The sequence below is a fragment of the Agelaius tricolor genome, unplaced genomic scaffold (assembly GCF_023055355.1).
Source record: "Agelaius tricolor isolate 1412-34295 unplaced genomic scaffold, bAgeTri1.0.p SCAF_58, whole genome shotgun sequence".
Lineage (NCBI taxonomy): Eukaryota > Metazoa > Chordata > Aves > Passeriformes > Icteridae > Agelaius > Agelaius tricolor.
In genome coordinates, this window is record NW_027269318.1 from 1484262 (window position 1) to 1501001 (window position 16740).

The 16740-nt window shown below is 51.5% G+C and overlaps 1 protein-coding gene across 3 annotated transcripts in view; it reads right to left on the reverse strand.

The window, feature by feature from the left end:
- The window catches only part of DHX30 (DExH-box helicase 30), a 32096-nt gene that overhangs the window by 14279 nt on the left and 1077 nt on the right, over window positions 1-16740 (reverse strand). The window contains exons 2-4 of one of the 3 annotated variants that reach the window (XM_071456393.1): window positions 14500-14549; window positions 3957-4087; window positions 1662-1772 (exon numbers count right to left, since the gene is read on the reverse strand). In XM_071456393.1, coding sequence (XP_071312494.1) covers window positions 1662-1772; window positions 3957-4087; window positions 14500-14530 — 273 coding nt within the window. In that variant the 5' untranslated portion in view covers window positions 14531-14549. Of the gene's footprint in view, window positions 1-1661; window positions 1773-3956; window positions 4088-10514; window positions 10616-10721; window positions 10917-14499; window positions 14550-16740 lie in introns of those variants that run through there. The other 2 variants (XM_071456391.1, XM_071456392.1) reach the window with 2 other exon arrangements.

Below are 16740 nucleotides of genomic sequence, written 5' to 3' on the forward strand. Positions count from 1 at the left end.
GGCTATATTTATCACCCTCAAGTTTTGAAAGCACCCTCGGAGCAGGAAATGCATCTTTTTGGGAAGGCTAGTGTGAACTAGCATAATCTGGGACAATACAGGGTGAGAATTCAGGGAATGGTTTATTCCCCTCCATTTCCCAGGAACAGTTAATTATACAAGCAGCAGGAAAAGGTCCCCTGACCTGTCAGGTTCTGGAACAAGCCTACAGTAATTAAAAACTCTCCTACCATCACCATTCAGGACTGAACCTTGCAGGAAGCTCCAGACATATTCAGAGTGCAGCACACACCATTTCAAAATTACCAGACTGCTGCAATAAGTTCTAGCTTTAATTTTAATAAATTAAAAGTTACAGCTGTAGGCCATTTAATGGCCTTAATGACCCTGTATTAGAAAAAGCTGTATTATTTTGTGCTGTGGGAGGGCCTAAGACACCAAATTTCACCTGGCTCACTATTCTATTCAAAGTCTCTCTATTCACTCTCTGCACTAATTAGACATTACTAATTTTCTTGAACTGATGACTTTTTAGGTAGCATTTGTAGCTCTTTCTATAGCTGTGATCACACAAGGCCTCCCATCTCAAGGGTCCTCTGCCAGGATCCAGTTTAGCTGGCAAAGAAAGCTTTGCATATTCAATCTGTGGTTTCAGATGGTTGGGTTTTGGTTTAAGTTCTAAAATGCACTTCAGCCATTTCCAAAATTTGGGGAAAATACATCAGTAGGGTATTTTCCTTCCTTTGAAAACTTCCAGGGTCTCAAAGAATGCAGGGAACTGGACTAGAGAGGATAAAACCAGGATATATTCCCAGTGAATGCTGACTGAGTGAGGTGGAATTAAGTCAGTGAGCGAGGCAAGTTTTGCTGATCACAGAATTAGAGGATCAGCTTAAGCAGCTGAAGAAGCTGAGTTTTCACATTGCCCTCCTTAATTTCTGAAGGCTGGCTACTTCCTTAAAGAGCATTCTGATCTACAAGCAAATCAAAAGCTGTCTCACTGCCAGAGCATCCACAGTATCTTCTCCTGAGCACAGAGACATGCCTGTTCCCACTGAATAGATTAACAGGGAACTCCAAAATCAATCTCACTTGCTCAAGGTAACACAGAACCACCAGGGGCAGAGCTGGAGATAAAACTGCATCTTTTTCTCAGCTATAAAACTGCTTCAAGAGTGACCTTTATAGTTTTACTGTGCCTGTTTGATAGTGGCTGCACACACCCATTTCCAGCCATAAATAAGTGCCAAACAAAGCCTAACTGTAGAGTAATAGTAAATTACTACATGTAATTGTCACAGTGGCTTTGATGAAGAGGAAACAGGAGGCTCTGAAGGTCCTACAACTGCACACACACCCAGCTGCACTGGCAGGAGTGGGAGTTAGTGACCAGCAAACCCACCTGAGGGAAACTCTATTCACTGCAGAGGCTAAGGAGCTGATTAAGGTCCAGGACAAAAGGAACAAGGACCAGGACTACCTGGAGCAAGTGGGATTTTAAGCTCAAATGGATTCAGACTCAGGTCTTGACCATCTAGCCCTGAGTACCAGAGGGGCCCCCTAAGGGAGTGCACAGGCAAGGAGAAGGAGCTCCCACAGCAGGCCAGGCTGGCTGCACAGAGCAGGGTGAGCCTGGCCAGCTGAGCAGCAGCAGAGCTCACCTTGAAGAGCTGGCACGCTGCAGCCGCCGCCTGCCGCTCCGCGTCGATCTTCTTGGTCCCATAGCCCTCCACTTCCACATTCTTGGGCCACTTTATATGGAGAGTGACTTTCTGAAAGGCAAGGAGAGCCACAGGGTGAGCTGGGCAAGCTCTCCCCTCCAGCAGAGCACACCCACTCCATCCATCCCTGCACTCCAGGCAAAGAGGAGAAATGCAGAAGAGCCTTGAACAAAGCGCTGTCTTGGTCCCTTCAGGGGAACCAACCATCTCTGCACTCCAGGCAAAGAGGAGAAATGCAGAAGAGCACTGAACACAGTGCTGTGCTGGTCCCTTCAGGGGAGCTCCATGGCAGGAGCTCTGCAGGAAAAGGCTGAGCAGGGCACAGGGGTGCCACAGCCCCACAGGAGCTGCAGGGCTGGGGTCCAGCACGGGCTGTGGTGCCACAAGGGGTCAGCTCCCAGGGATAAATGCCAGGAGCACATTACAGGAACAATTCCATCCCAGGGCTGTCCCTCTGCTCACTGCAGCAGCCAGAGCATGCCCTGGAGCAGATCCCCTCTCCAGCCCCTTCCAGCTGCAACAGCCAGGAAATCTTCCCAGCTGCTTCCTCCCTGCGATGGAAGCAGCACAGGACTGCCTCAGCTCCCAGGCACCCCAGCACTGACAGGGCACAGGAGCACCCAGCTCCAGCCCAACACTGGCAGAAGCACAGCCCCAGCACAGCTCCTGCAAGGGAGCACCAAAAACCTGCAGAAGCAAAGAATGCTGAGAGCTGAACTTGGTCCTCTTCAAAGAAGTGCTGCAAATCAAGAGCATGCTCAGCTCCCAGCCCTGCAGATGCCACAAGGCTCCCAGAGGGAAATGCCCAGGGAATTCTCTCCTGCTTGTGCAGCACAGATGAAAGGCAGCAGTGGATCCCCCAGGGCTGGGCACAGGCTCCTGACTCCCCAGCACCTGGCTGCCTGCCTTCCTGCCCCTCAACCTGGCTCAGAGAGGGAATTGCTATGGGTTTTGCCTCAGGCACAGCCTGGAAAGCACAGACCTGCTGGGAAAAAAGGTGTCTCAGGAAGGCCAAGTGCTCACAAACCCCTGTTCACACCCAACAAGAGCTCTCTAGGCTCCCACCTGTCCTTCTGTCTACATTTGCTGGGTTGCTTTTTCTTTGTGAGTCAACACTCATTTTTTTCCCAAGGCTCCTGTATCTCCTTTATAATTTTCCTGGTTTAGTTTTTTGTTTTAATCTGAAGTTACTCTCCACATTAATCTATTTAAGTGCTGGCAAGAATGGGAACCAATTACACAAACTAAAGTGATGAGGCACTGCCTGGGGTACTCCAAATTTTAGGGATGAGGCACTGGCTACGGTCTTCCAAAATTTAAGTTGGGAAACTGCACTACTGCTTGAGAAAGAGCAAGAAAAACAAACACAAATAATGAAGAACTCTGAAGTAACATTACTAATGCATCCCCTAAAATCCAGGGATGCTTAAAAAGGATGTGGCAATAAAAACTGTCTGGGAAATTTTAGACAGAATGTTATTGGAAAATGTTAAGCCATCAGAAGTGAGTCTTTTCCTGGAATGTAGGTTACAGTTAAACTTCAGCTGGAAAGGGCTTTCAGCTCTGGAATGAGAGCTGGTGTGACAGGAGGAGGCACAGCCTTGACCATGGAGCGCCATTAGGTAAGAATTCCTGCTCAGTTCATAGCCCAGACCTGGATTTGGGCCTCGGGCATCCCAGTGACAGCTCAAACTACCTGGCAAACTGTTTGCTTGGAATTCCTCTGCTTCATTTAACAAACAGAGAGGCTGCATTTCATTCTGCTCTGAAGTACTATTAGAAGCCTCCCTCCATTGCAAAGAAACTCCTCTTTTCTGCTCACAATTGGACATTTTAGGCTTCGGAATTTGTTCTACTGGAATTTACAATCAAATCTAGAGGTCCTAAGGGCTAAAATACAGCTTTTAAATCTTAATTTTCTAAGGTAGTAAGACACCTTTAAGTACAGACTATGTGTCTTTCTGCTGAGAAAGGCCAGATACAGCAAGTCACTTAAAATAAAAATATCCACACAAAAAGAGGAACAGCACCTGCCCTTATACACCTTTAAAGCACATGAAGATCTGGAAAAATAGGAAGAAGTGAGACTATTTCTTGTTTGAAAGATTATCACACAACTTTTAAGTGGAATTAAAACTCTCCTATGTTTTCCTCTGGGAAGTTACTTCCAGGATTAGCAGTTCTGTGGCTCCCTTCCCACTCTCTGTGTCCCACCCTTCCAGCAGTAAGGATTACCTTTTTCCTTGGCCCGTTAGTGTGGATGTACACCAGCTTGTCCCTGGCATGGGAAATGCCCAGGGCTCGGCCAATCACACTGTTGAGCAAGTTTTTAGGCTGTGGAAATTCCTTTAGCAAATCTCTGGAATCTGGAACAAAAAAAAAAGAAGAGGAATTAAATGTCTCCCAATTGCTGTGCAGTCCCATCCAGAGGTGTGCTCCAGCACTGGCTCAGAGGGGAGGACAGGGGGACAGGCAGAGGGTCCAGGGTTCACCTGCAGCATCTCCAGACACCACTGAGCTCCCAAATCCCTGAGGTTGGGAGAGACCTCCAGGATCATCAAACCCACCCTGTGCCCAATGCCCACCTTGTCCCCAGCCCAGAGCACTGAGTGCCACCTCCAGGTGTTCCTGGGACACCTCCAGGGATGGGCACTGCAAACCTGCCTGGACAGTCCCAAGGCCTGAGCCCCCTCTCCATGGGGAAATTCCTGCTGTGCCCACCCTGAGCTGCCCTGGCCCAGCCTGAGGCCGTTCCCTCTGCTCCTGTCCCTGTTCGCTGGAGCAGAGCCCGACCCCCCCCGGCTGTGCCCTCCTGGCAGGAGCTGTGCAGAGCCACAAGGGCCCCTGAGCCTCCTTTGCTCCAGGCTGAGCCCCTGCCCAGCTCCCTCAGGGATTCTGCAGCCCCTGCCCAGCTCCCTCAGGGACTCTGCAGCCCCTGCCCAGCTCCCTCAGGGATTCTGCAGCCCCTGCCCAGCTCCCTCAGGGATTCTGCAGCCCCTGCCCAGCTCCCTCAGGGATTCTGCAGCCCCTGCCCGGCTCCCTCAGGGATTCCCCAGCCCCTGCCCAGCTCCCTCAGGGATTCTCCAGCCCCTGCCCAGCTCCCTCAGGGATTCTGCAGCCCCTGCCCAGCTCCCTCAGGGATTCCCCAGCCCCTGCCCAGCTCCCTCAGGGATTCTCCAGCCCCTGCCCAGCTCCCTCAGGGATTCTGCAGCCCCTGCCCGGCTCCCTCAGGGATTCTCCAGCCCCTGCCCAGCTCCCTCAGGGATTCTGCAGCCCCTGCCCAGCTCCCTCAGGGATTCTCCAGCCCCTGCCCAGCTCCATTCCCTGGACTCACTCCAGCCCCTCCAGGGCTCTCCTGCTGGAGGGGCCCAGAGCTGCCCCCAGGATTCCAGGGGGTCCCTCAGCAGGGTCAGCACAGGGGACAATCCCTGCCCTGGGCTCGTGTCCAGCTGCTGTCACCAGCATGGAGCCAGTGCTGTTTCCCTACCAGCTCTGTTTGTCACTCCTTGATATCAAAACCCAACTGAGCAGTGACAACTTTGCACAATTTGGGTGTTTGCAACATCCCCCCCCAGCCATGGGTTAAATCCAGGGTCCCACAAGGTACACATCAGATCCAGCCAGCAGAGGAACATGCAAAAATGCCTGAGGACTTCTTCCTGAAATGACTGAGAACGCTGGATTAGAGCCTGGGAATGTGGTTTAGTTCTGAACTGCCCAGAGAACCTCCTGGAGAGAAGTCTGCCAACAGTGTCTGGAGACACAGCAGCCCCAGGGGCAGCAGGACAGAGGACACTGGCCCCTGTCCCACAGGGAAATGCTGCTCAGGGTACAGCAGGGAGGGGATGTTCATGGTCACAGCAAATCACTTAATAATAATAATAATAATAATAATAACAACAACAACAAAGTCCCACTGCCTCAGACAGAGCCATGTCACACCCACCTCCCGTCCCAGCCTCAATTTTGGCAGTGAGGGAGCTGCTCCAGCTGCTCTCACCTGCACCACTGCCATGGCCAGCACTGGGAAGGGCCTTTTTTTGCAGCAGCAGGTCCAGCGAGATGAGACCAATGTGATAACAATTCCAGATGTTCCTGCAGCTCACAAACAGGGAGTGGAGAGGGGCAGCTGCCCCTTCTCCCAGGCTGCAGCACTCCCACCAAGCCAGATGTGCAGGGAGCCAATCTGCAGCTGTAATCCCACAGAAAGCTAAGGCAGGAAAAGGAAACCCACACATTTGTGCTGGGCTCACAAGTGAATCAGCCAGCACAGTCCTGCAGGTACCCAAAGCAGCACAAGGGAACAGAGGGATGGGATCTCTTCTCTGCAGGAGCAAGCACAGCTCATTCCTCATTCAGCCTCATCCCACACACCCTCCCCAGGCAGCCAGGACTCGGTAACCTCCCTGCACACCGCCCTGGGGTGAGCATTCCCTTTCAGAGAGCCTCTAAATCCCCTGCAGGAATCCAGGGTAAGTTTCAGCAATGAATCAGAAGCCAGCTCAGAGATCACTGGTACCATCAGAAACCAGAATTTCCGACTGAGCCGCCAAAGGCGAGGAGAAACGAGGAGCCAAGAGTCACCCACTGGAGCAGCACCAAGATGTGCCACCATGGCCTGCTGGGAACTGGTTCTGGAGTTATTGCCATGAACAAACACAGGAACTGCAGACAGACCCACAGTGGTGTGGGTTGGAAAGATCCTGGAAGATCTTCCATTCATTTATTTAACAGCTGGGCAGGGGCACCTTCCACTATCCCAGGCTGCTCCAAGCCCATCCAGCCTGGCCTTGGACACCTCCTGAGATGCTCCAGGCAAGGAGAGCTCAGGAGAGGCTCTGTCCCACAGGCAGTGCAGGAGATGCTCTCTGGGAAGCTGCTCACTATGATGCTGTGCCAGGAGGGCCCAGCTGGAAGGAAACAACTGGGAAACCACAGGAGGTTCAGGGAGAGCAGAGCTCTGCTGTGCCACTGCAGGCCTGCCACTGCCTTGGACATTGGCTAAGGAGAACAAAAAGCCATTGCTGATGCCATCACCCTCCCCAGCAAAACCCAGCAGCCTGGAACACAGCTCAGCACACAATATGCACTGGTGACACTCAGTTTTGAAACTGCCTCTTGCAAACCATAGAACAACCACCTGGATCTTGAGAAATGCTTTCAGTAGCCTTGGATAACTCCAGGGGAAATGCAGGAATTACTCTGATTTATGAGCATGATTTGTCCATGAATTACCTTCTATGTATTGGCTAAGGGAGAAGGAAAATGGTCTCAGCCTTACGAAAAACTATGAGCCAATTTTGTGTAATTATACAGCAAATGTGCTATTTCTATCTACTGAAGCAAGTTCCTCTACATTCAGACAGGCCTGCTCAGGAAAACTGGAAAAGTGTCCAAGATTTTGGCACTCTGCAGTTCTATTCCATTCCACATTGGTGGGACTAACAGAGGGAGGAGCAGTGACACAACTCCCAAATGCACCATTCAATTCACTAATTAAAAAGAAAAGCAAAAAGCAAATCTCCAGCACCAGCCTGGTGATTTGGCTTCCAGTTGTTTCCTCTTTCACAACAATAACCTGGGAAGTTCTGTGATAAGAGGTGCAAGAAGCACATTTTTATAATGCCCCCCAAGTGCAATTACCTGTGACAGAGGCAGTTTCTCACATTCTGAGGCGATTCCTCGATGAAGACTTAACAAGGTAAATGTTTAATCTGCTCTAGAGGGGAGAATGGGATCTCTGACTGACAAAGCCCAGTTGTGGTGACAGCTCAGGCCTGGAATTCCCAGCAAGGTGCAGTGCTCTCTCCCCAGCTGACAGTGCCACATCCAGCAGCACGTTCTGACTGTGCCAAGGGCTGCTGGATCACCTTCAGCCTGTTCCTGCCCCAGTTCCAGAGCTGAAAGGATCTCATCCTGCAGGAAGCCATCCCTCCCTTGGAGCTTTTACTGAAACAACCCCAGCTGCAGAACTGCATCTGCAGAATGTTCCCTTCCCTGCCAAATGGGATCTGCAGCAAGGAGTGTCTCGGGTCTGCCACAGCTGAGGGTGGATGTCTGGGTGGGAATTGTGTCCGTGTGTGCACAAAGAGCACAACCCAATACTCCCCAAACAGCCACACATGACACCCAAAGCACGGCCCTGACAGCAGGAAGGAATATTAAAAGCCTGTCTTGGAGAGCAGACAAGTCAGGGTGGGGCTATCAAAGAAGCCAATTAACTAATTAAAGTTCCTCAAAGCCACTGAGTGCTTTAGCTTAATTTGATTGTGAAAGTCCAGGATAATTCCAAGCTGCACTGAAAACCACAAAGAGCAGACCCCAAAACCAACAAACCACCCAGCTGGAGTGGCCCAGCCTCCTCCAAACCCAACAAATCTGAGGAGTGGAAACACTCAGGTACCAGAGCACAAACAAAACAGCCCAAAGTCTTCTTCAAGGAGGACAGAGGAGACCCATCAGTGTCTCTCTTCTCTCCAATTCTACTCCCTGGAAAAGCAACAATGAGCACCAAGGACAAACTGTCAAAGACAAAAGTCCTCAAGATAGGATAAATTCAAGCAATAAATCCAAATGTGTTTCCAAGACATCAAAAATCCCCAAGGAAGAAAAAAAGCCCTGTGGCTCCACAATATCCATTTCACAAGGAATTAGCCCAGACATGTTCCACTGCAGAGATGGAGGGAGACACAGAAGGTTCCACCTGGCAGCTTAGCTTGGAGTACAGCAAAGCATGGCTTTTGGGGAATTTGGGGGTTTTAAACCATCCCCAGCCATCCTGACCAGGGCTCCTTTCAACACACACAGAATAAACCCCACGGGCAGCTCCTGGCTGAAGGAGAGCTCAGGGAACACTGAGCAGGCTCCTCCAAAAGCAAGTGGGACCAGTGAGGAGGAGCAGTGGCCAAACTCCCCCTTGGAGCCACTGGGGCTGCTCAGGAACCTGCCCTGCTCCAGAGCTCCAGCCCAAATTCTGCTGAGTTCTACAGGACAAATTTATAATCAGTGACACAGGAGGGCTCCTGGAGCGAACCCAAGGGCAGGGGCACATCAGCCTCAGGAACGAGGGGGAAGGGATCCAGGAAGGGATCCAGAGCTCCAGCCCAAATTCTGCTGAGTTCTACAGGACAAATTTATAATCAGTGACACAGGAGGGCTCCTGGAGCAAACCCAAGGGCAGGGGCACATCAGCCTCAGGAACGAGGGGGAAGTGACTGAGCTCCCCAACCCCACTGTGTGAGCCAAAACCCTGCAGCCTCAGATAACAACATGGATCTAACAGTGACTTTTTGAAGCTGGCCTGGGTCTCAGTGGATTTCCATATTTGCATCCAAGGCTAATAACAAAGGAGCCAAATGATGACAGCTAATGAGACATCAGCCCACAAGCTGAGGGCTCAGAACCCACCTCAGAAAGAGCTTTTCCAAATGACATTTATGATTTCCACGTGTTCAAGGAGCAGCTGGACAGGTAGGGCAGGTTCACAACACCCTGAGGGCTTTTATTTGCTCATCCAAAACAAATCTATTATTGGAAACAATTCCAGCATCACCACACTCCCATCTCAAGATCAAGAGCCTTCCATGGTCAATCCTCCATACAAACTGGGAGGATGAGTGAACTGAAGACCAAAAATAAAAGTTCTCAGGGACTGCCTGAAAACACTTTGGAAAAAAGTGATGAGAGATAAAGTACAAAAGAGGAAAGAAAAAAAATCCTGGTTTATTCCTTTTCTCAGGCAACACCTGAAGCAGCTCATTAAACAATAATTTGGAGTGGTTCAGTACCTGCTTTAGCAGGCAGTTAATTTGCTCTGTTGAACAGCTTGAATGCAACAACCGAAAGAACATCCCACTCTGAACTCCAAGATAAAACTCGGCAGCTTCTGAAAGACAAACGGAACCAAGACCCAAAGAATCCAGAAAATACTGAGAAAACAATAACTTTAATAATGCTGGAACACGGGGGGGAAAAAAAAAAGCCCAACACAGAAGCATGAGGGCTGAGAAAAAAAAAGAAAACGTTCAAATATAATAACACTCCAAATTTCCAAAATGCAGCCCACGAAAGAAAACTGAAACCAAAACAGCGACTATTGTAAGGAAAAATGGTTCAAGTCACAACCTCTGGCACAAAACCACTCGCATCCCTCCAAGCTCCAAGTGTTCTCCACGCTCCATAACCCAACAAAAAACGACTCAAAACACGGCACCGAACGCGAGTTGTAAACATTCTTTTACAGCAGCGACAACTCCGACGGCATTCACCCTTCCCACCGGGGCCCGCTCAGCCCTGACATCCAACCGGGACAATCCTCCAGGCTGCGGCCAGAGCCGTGAGCCCCGGCGGGCTCCGGGGCCGCTGCAGGACCGGGCCCGGTGCCGCGGAGCTGCCCAGGGCTCCTGCCCGGGGTTCCCGCTCGGGGCTCCCGTCCGGGGCTCCTATCTGAGGCTCCTGCCCGGGGTTCCCGCTCAGGGCTCCAGCCTGGGGCTCCCGCCCGGAGCTGCTGCCCGGGGCTCCCGCTGTCCAGGGCTGCTGCCCGGGCGGATCCGCGGGATGCCGCGCACAGAGAGCGGGGAACGGCCCTAACGGCCCGCCCGGCCCAGCGGCTCTCCTGCCGCAGCTCCACGGGGATTTTCCTCTCGCGTCAGCCACCGGAGGCGGCCGGAGTTTCGCCCAGGCCCGGCTCGGCGACCTTGAGGGGAATCACCGGGGAAACCCAACTGCGGCCAACAAAGGCCCGCGGGGGCGGCCCCGCAGCGGCTCCGCGGTGCCCCCGGCGCCCCCCGGTACCTGCGCAGCTCGGCGGCTCCTCTCCCTGGCCGCGCATCCCGGTCCCGGCGGAGCCGCGGGAAGAAGGGAGGGAGGGAGGGAGGGAGGGAGGGAAGGAGGGAGGGATGTGGCGGCTCCCCCGCCCCGCCGCGGGCCCGAGCTCGCCCCTCCCTTCCGCTGCGCGAACGCCGCGCGGGGCCCCGAGCGCCGGCCGGGCCCGCCGCTCACCCTGCGCCACCTCAGGCTCCTCCTCGTCCTCCTCGTCCCGGCGGGGCTCGGCGGGCCCGCGCGGGGCCGAGCAGAGCCCGCGGGGAGCCGCGCAGGGCCCGCGGGGGCCGCGGCACAGGCGCAGCGGCGCCGCCGCCTGCAGCAGCAGCCCCAGCGCCGCCATCTTGGGCCGCCCCGCGCCCGCGGGCAGCGCAGGGGCCGCGGCGGCAGCGCCCCCCGGCGGGCGGGAGGACCGGGAGCGCCCGGCCCGGCGGGAACGGAGCGGGGACGGGGCGGGGAGAGGGACGGGGGAAAGACAGGGAGCTGCTGTCCCGGCCGTGGCCGGAGCCCGCGGCATTGCCAGGGCTCCAGAGCCGGGGAGCACCGGGAATTCTGGCCGGGGAGCACCGGGAATTGCGGCCGTGGGGCACCGGGAATTGCGGCCGTGGGAGTGATGCCTTGTGACGGCTGACTTAGAAAAGAGGCTACACAGAGATAAATAATAAAGTAGGTATTCCCGGTAGAATCTATAAAAGCACCGGGAATTGTGGCCGTGGGAACACCGGGAATTGCGGCCGGGGAATATCGGGAATTGTGGCTCTGGAGCACGGGGAATTGCGGCCGGGAACACCGGGAATTCCAGCTCTGGAGCCCCCAGAATTGCGGCCCTGGAGCCCCCAGAATTGCGGCCGGGAGCACCGAGAACTGCGGCAAGGGAATATCGGGAATTCCAGCCGGGAGCACCGGGAATTGGGCCGAGGAATATCGGGAATTCCAGCCGGGAGCACCGGGAATTGGGCTGAGGAATATCGGGAATTCCAGCCGGGAGCACCGGGAATTGGGCCGAGGAATATCGGGAATTCCAGCCAGAAGCAGCGGGAATTGCGGCCGGGGAATATCGGGAATTGCGGCTCTAAAGCACCGGAGCACACAGAGCCATGTCACACCCTCCCGTATCCCTAAAATCCAGCTGCTCCTGCAGCCCGTTATTCACTAATATTTGAGATAAAAAAATGGAAAAAACTAAAATCTTTATAAGCTTCAAATATTTAAAAGAACTTAAAATCTTAAATATTTATCAAATCTTAAATCTAGACAATCTAAAATTAAAACCTTTGATAAAAATCTTGGAATCTTCATGAAATAAATCAGCACCTCCTCACTTCTCCCAGCTAACTCCTCCTGTTACTCAGTTCTACATGAATTATTTCATATAATAATTCAGGTATAAAATTCTTAAGGCTGTGGAGCTGGTTGAAATTCCCACCCTACAGGAGTATTTATTTAAATCTGATTTTTTTTTCCTAAGCAATTAATCTGTATCAGCCCTAGCTGTATTGGGATTACCATTAAGTTTTGCATTTCTTTAAACCAGGGTCTCATTTTTATGTCAAAGACTTTATTACTGAGTATTTTGTGTGTAAAGTGAAAATTAACATGAATGCCTGGTAAAGCATCATGATGCAAAAGGGGTTTTTTTTACGTGTTCTTGTTTTGATTTTGGTTTTTTTTCTGATTCTTAAAATAATCTTCAATAAGGCAAAAAATACTAACTAATACAATGGCACAGTTCAGTTTTACAAAGCCTTGGCTCCAGGAGAAGAGGTTCAAGACAAATAAAATTATAAAATAAAACCCTTTAGGAAAAAGGAAAAAAGAAAAAACAAAACAAGCTAAAAAATGAAAAAAAAAAGAGAAAAAAAAGAAAAAAGAAAAGAAAAAACTTTAGAAGAGTTGAACACTCAAAAAAAGTCTTATTACGCCAAGTTTGCCTTCTCCTGTATTCTCTTTTTAGAACCTCTGAATTAGCTGCTGATTTGTCTTTGTGGGTTCTTTTACTTAAAAAAAAAACCAACCAAAAAAACCCACAAACAAACAAACAAACCCCCCACAAATGTAAACACAAACCCAGATCTTGAATCAGCACCAGATGACCAAAAAAAACACCAGGTTTTTTTAAAGACCTGAAGTTATTCTGGCACTTGGATTACAAATTTTAAGGAATTGGTCCACTAAAATGGGAAAAATCATTCAAAACTGATTGTTCATTCAAAAATCATCCAAAGATCACCCACACCACTAAAAAGGAAAATTCATCCCACTGAGGGAATTAATCCTGGGTTAATCTTGTGACAGCACGTTGCACAAACTATTATTTTTACTGTTTTACTGTGATTTTTACTATTTTATTTAGGAATAAACTGAGGTGGTTTGGAAATCAAATCTTCAAGGAGGACTGGAAGGAAAGGGAAGCTGGAAAACCTTGGGAACACAAGGGCAGGGGCTGGAAAAGCTGGGAAACCTTGGGAACAGACAGAGGGCTGGAAAAGCTGGGGAAAATCTCAGAAACAGGGGGCTAGAAAAGCTGGGAAACCTCAGAAACACACAGACAGGGGGCTGGAAAAGCTGGGAAACCTTGGAGAAAAACAGACAGGGGGCTGGAAAAGCTGGGAAACCTTGGAAATGCATGGGCAGGGGCTGGAAAAGCTGGGAAACCTCAGAAACACAGACAGGGGGCTGGAAAAGCTGGGAAAACCTTGAGAACACACAGGCAGGGTCTGGAAAAGCTGGGAAACCTCAGAAACACAGACAGGGGGCTGGAAAAGCTGGGGAAAACCTTGGGAACACATGGGCAGGGGCTGGAAAAGCTGGGGGAAGGGGCTGCCAGGCAGTCCCAGTGTGCAGGGACAGTCAGGGCTGAGGAGGGCTGCTGGTTTGTCACCGAAAATGATATAAAAAATTATCTTGTGGGCACAGAAGCAGCAGTGAAGAGTCAATTTATTACAAAATTGCAGAAGTCACCCATGCCAGGTATCTTTGTTTTGCAGAGAGCAGCGTGAGCCAGCACAGGCAGCATCTCCAGAGCCATCCCCCAGCTCTGGCAGCTCCTGGGCTGCACCTGCCCCTCCAGCCAAGGCTGTGCTCCTTAAGGAGCCAAGTGTCGTTCAGGAATTCCTTTATCCCCAGGGCTGGAGCATCCCAGAGTCCCACAGGCAGCCTGGCCATGACAAACCACCAGCCCTCAGCAGGGGAGTTCCATCTCTCCAAGCCCGCTGGCAGGATCTGGGGGAGCAGAGGGGCTTTGCTCCCAGCTGAGGTGACTTCGTACACAATTCCTGCCCCAGACTGGGAAGAATTCTGGGATTTTTAGTATAAACTCAGCTAAATCCCAGTGCTGGTGGCTCAGAGCAGGGCAGTGACAGGAGTGGCGGGGTCACTGCTGGGTTTCCTGAGTGCCAGGGGAAGGATGAATTCCCTGGGATGGAGGGAGGGTCCCTCTGCCTCAACCAGAGCTGGAATATTTTAGTCCATTCTATCCACTAAGACCAAGAGCTCAGGAAAGATGCACAAGTTAAAACAGGAAACAGGGACTGGAGGGATTTCTGAGGACAAAATATGATAGAAAGGAAGGCTGGCAAAGCAATGGCAGGGCAAAGAGCCATAGTGACAAGATCACAGGATCAAATCCCAAGGACAAAGAACCCTTGGAGCTGGTACTGAGGGACACAGGAATATCTAGGAGGACAAAATTAAAAGGGAAAAAGCCTGTACTTGAAGCTGAACAGCAAACAATGTCCAGTGTCTGTGGATAACACTGCAGGGCTCCTCCCTGCCCAATCCCAGTGCTGCCCTGAAATCCTGCCCTGTCCCAGCTTCCTGCCACATCCCCTCGGTGCTGCAGCCCCAGGACACAGCTGAGCTCCCTCCTCACACCAAGAACTGCTCCTCCTCCTCCTCCTCAGGCCCTGCTCCAGCTCCCCCTGGAGCACAGGAACCCCCCGGCTGTGGCAGCTCCTACCTTTGAGGGAATTCAGCGAGAACATCTCCATCCCGGCGGGAAGGGCGTTCCTGGGACAGCAGCAGGGAGACAAAGAAACTGAGGTTAGAATGGCTATTTCCTTTCAAATGCTTCTGCTTTGGCTCTGGGGTGAAAATGAGGGGGTTTTAAAAGCCTTTTAGGCCAGGATGAAGTAGATTATTGCCATTATTCTCTTTAAAGGGAAAAAAAAAAAAACAGGAGAAGAAAGAGAACTGTACTTCTGATAATGTTCTTTACTGAAACTGTGTTAAACTTCCTATTTATAACTTTCACACAAATAAGAAAACCAACTTTGTTTTGGGGTGTTTTATCTGTCATGCCAAGTATTAAATACACTGCAGGGATTCTTGGAAACGGTAACAAGGATTTTCTATAAACTCAGATCAGATGGGTGAGGACTGAAGGTCAGCATTTACACACAAAGTTGGTTTGGAGCTGCACTTCCATGATCCTGGTGGATCCCTTCCAAGCCAGGATATTCTGGGATTCTGTGGACATTAACTGTCCCCATCAATGACTTCCTGTGCATGCAATTAATAGCCTGCAATTATCATTCCAATTATTCACTTTTGCTTTCAATAAGACAAAATTACTTCAATAGCGAAAAAAAAAAAAAGAATCTTCAAATAAACCCACCCCATTTTCTGGCCACATCTCTGGATGTGACACCTTGTCCATGGTTCCTTCCCCACGGACACACGGACACCAACCTGCCCTGGCTGCCAGGGCCACACCTGGCCTTTTCCAAGGTGAAATCAATAAAAACAGAGCAAACTGACTTGGCAAAAATGAAACCCCACGTGTGCTGTGGTGAATCTCGGAGGGAAATGTCCCTGGTGAGATAAATCACTGCAGGGAACAAAGTCAGGGAGCTCTTCTGTGCTCCTGGGGGCAGATGCCCAAGGCTGGAGCTTGGCACAGGGCAGCCTGTGCCCCCTTCCCTGGGCATCATCCCAGCCTGGCTCAAACTGCCTAAAGCCAAGGGGACTGGGGATGAGTTGGGTGAGCCCAGTATTGCTCCAAGAGGAAAGAGCCAGAGCCAGTCCCTGGGAATCAGGAGTGGGACAGGGAATGCTGCAGGGAATGCAACTGCCAGGGCACTGGGCACATCCCCCTGCCCAGCTCTGGCCAAACAGGGGGGCTGTGTGTGGGGTACCCCAGGGAATCCCTCCCTCAGTGTCCTGGGACAGGGGGCAGGTGAACTGCAACATTCCTCCTGGGAATCCAGGGAGCAGGGAATGCCTCACCCACACTGGCATGGGGAAAAGGGCTCTCCCAAAATGCCTTTGAGCTGAGAGAGGGCAGGGATGGATGGGAGATGGGGAATTGGGAATTCCTGGCTGGGATGGAATTCCCAGAGCAGCTGTGGCTGCCCCTGGATCCCTGGAATGTTCCAGGCCAGGTTGGGCTTGGAGCACCTGGGACAGTGGGAGGTGTCCCTGCCATGGCAGGGGTGGCACTGGGTGATCCTTACACTCTCTTCCAACCCAAGTGGGTAAATGCAATATAAAGTTGATGGAAATGGTCTTTTCTGCTCAAGAAAAAAGGAATAAAAAAATGAGAACCCTCTGGGGATGAGGTCCCAAGATGAAGAACTAAGATTCCCTTGGATAAGGAAGATTCCAGCCCAGCTGTTGGTGTGATCCTGTCTGCAGACCACAGCTGGGCTGGGAGCCTCACTGGGAACCAGTCAGAGCCAGACTGGGGGGGACAGGGCAGAACAGGGAGGAGGATAAAGGATCTGCTGAAGCTGACACCAGGATCCCGACCTGGGAATCACTTTCAGCACATCCAGCAGCCTGGGGGACATCCCAGGGTTTGCTCCTGCAGATCCTGGTCCCAAATCAGAAGAAGTGTCCAACTGTGGCAGCTGCTGCAGCCCCCAGGGAAGCACAGGGATGCAGGATCAGCATGGACAGGAGCACTGGAAGACTCAAAATGTACTTTGTCTGATGACAGGAGAGATGTGGGAGCTCTGAGGACACTGGATTTGGGATGAAATGGCCCAGGATGACACAGGACAGGCAGTGGCACAGCTGGGATGAGAATCCATGGCAGCCTGGAGCCTGGTGCCTGACACCCAGCAAACTCCAGAGACCCGGGTGGCACAAGAGGCACTAAAAGTTTGTTAGGAACAGACTCAGGCAAAGAGTGAAAGCAGGCACTGCAGCACAGAAACTGTCAGATCAAATCCCCAAGGATGGGAAGGAACTGGGCCTT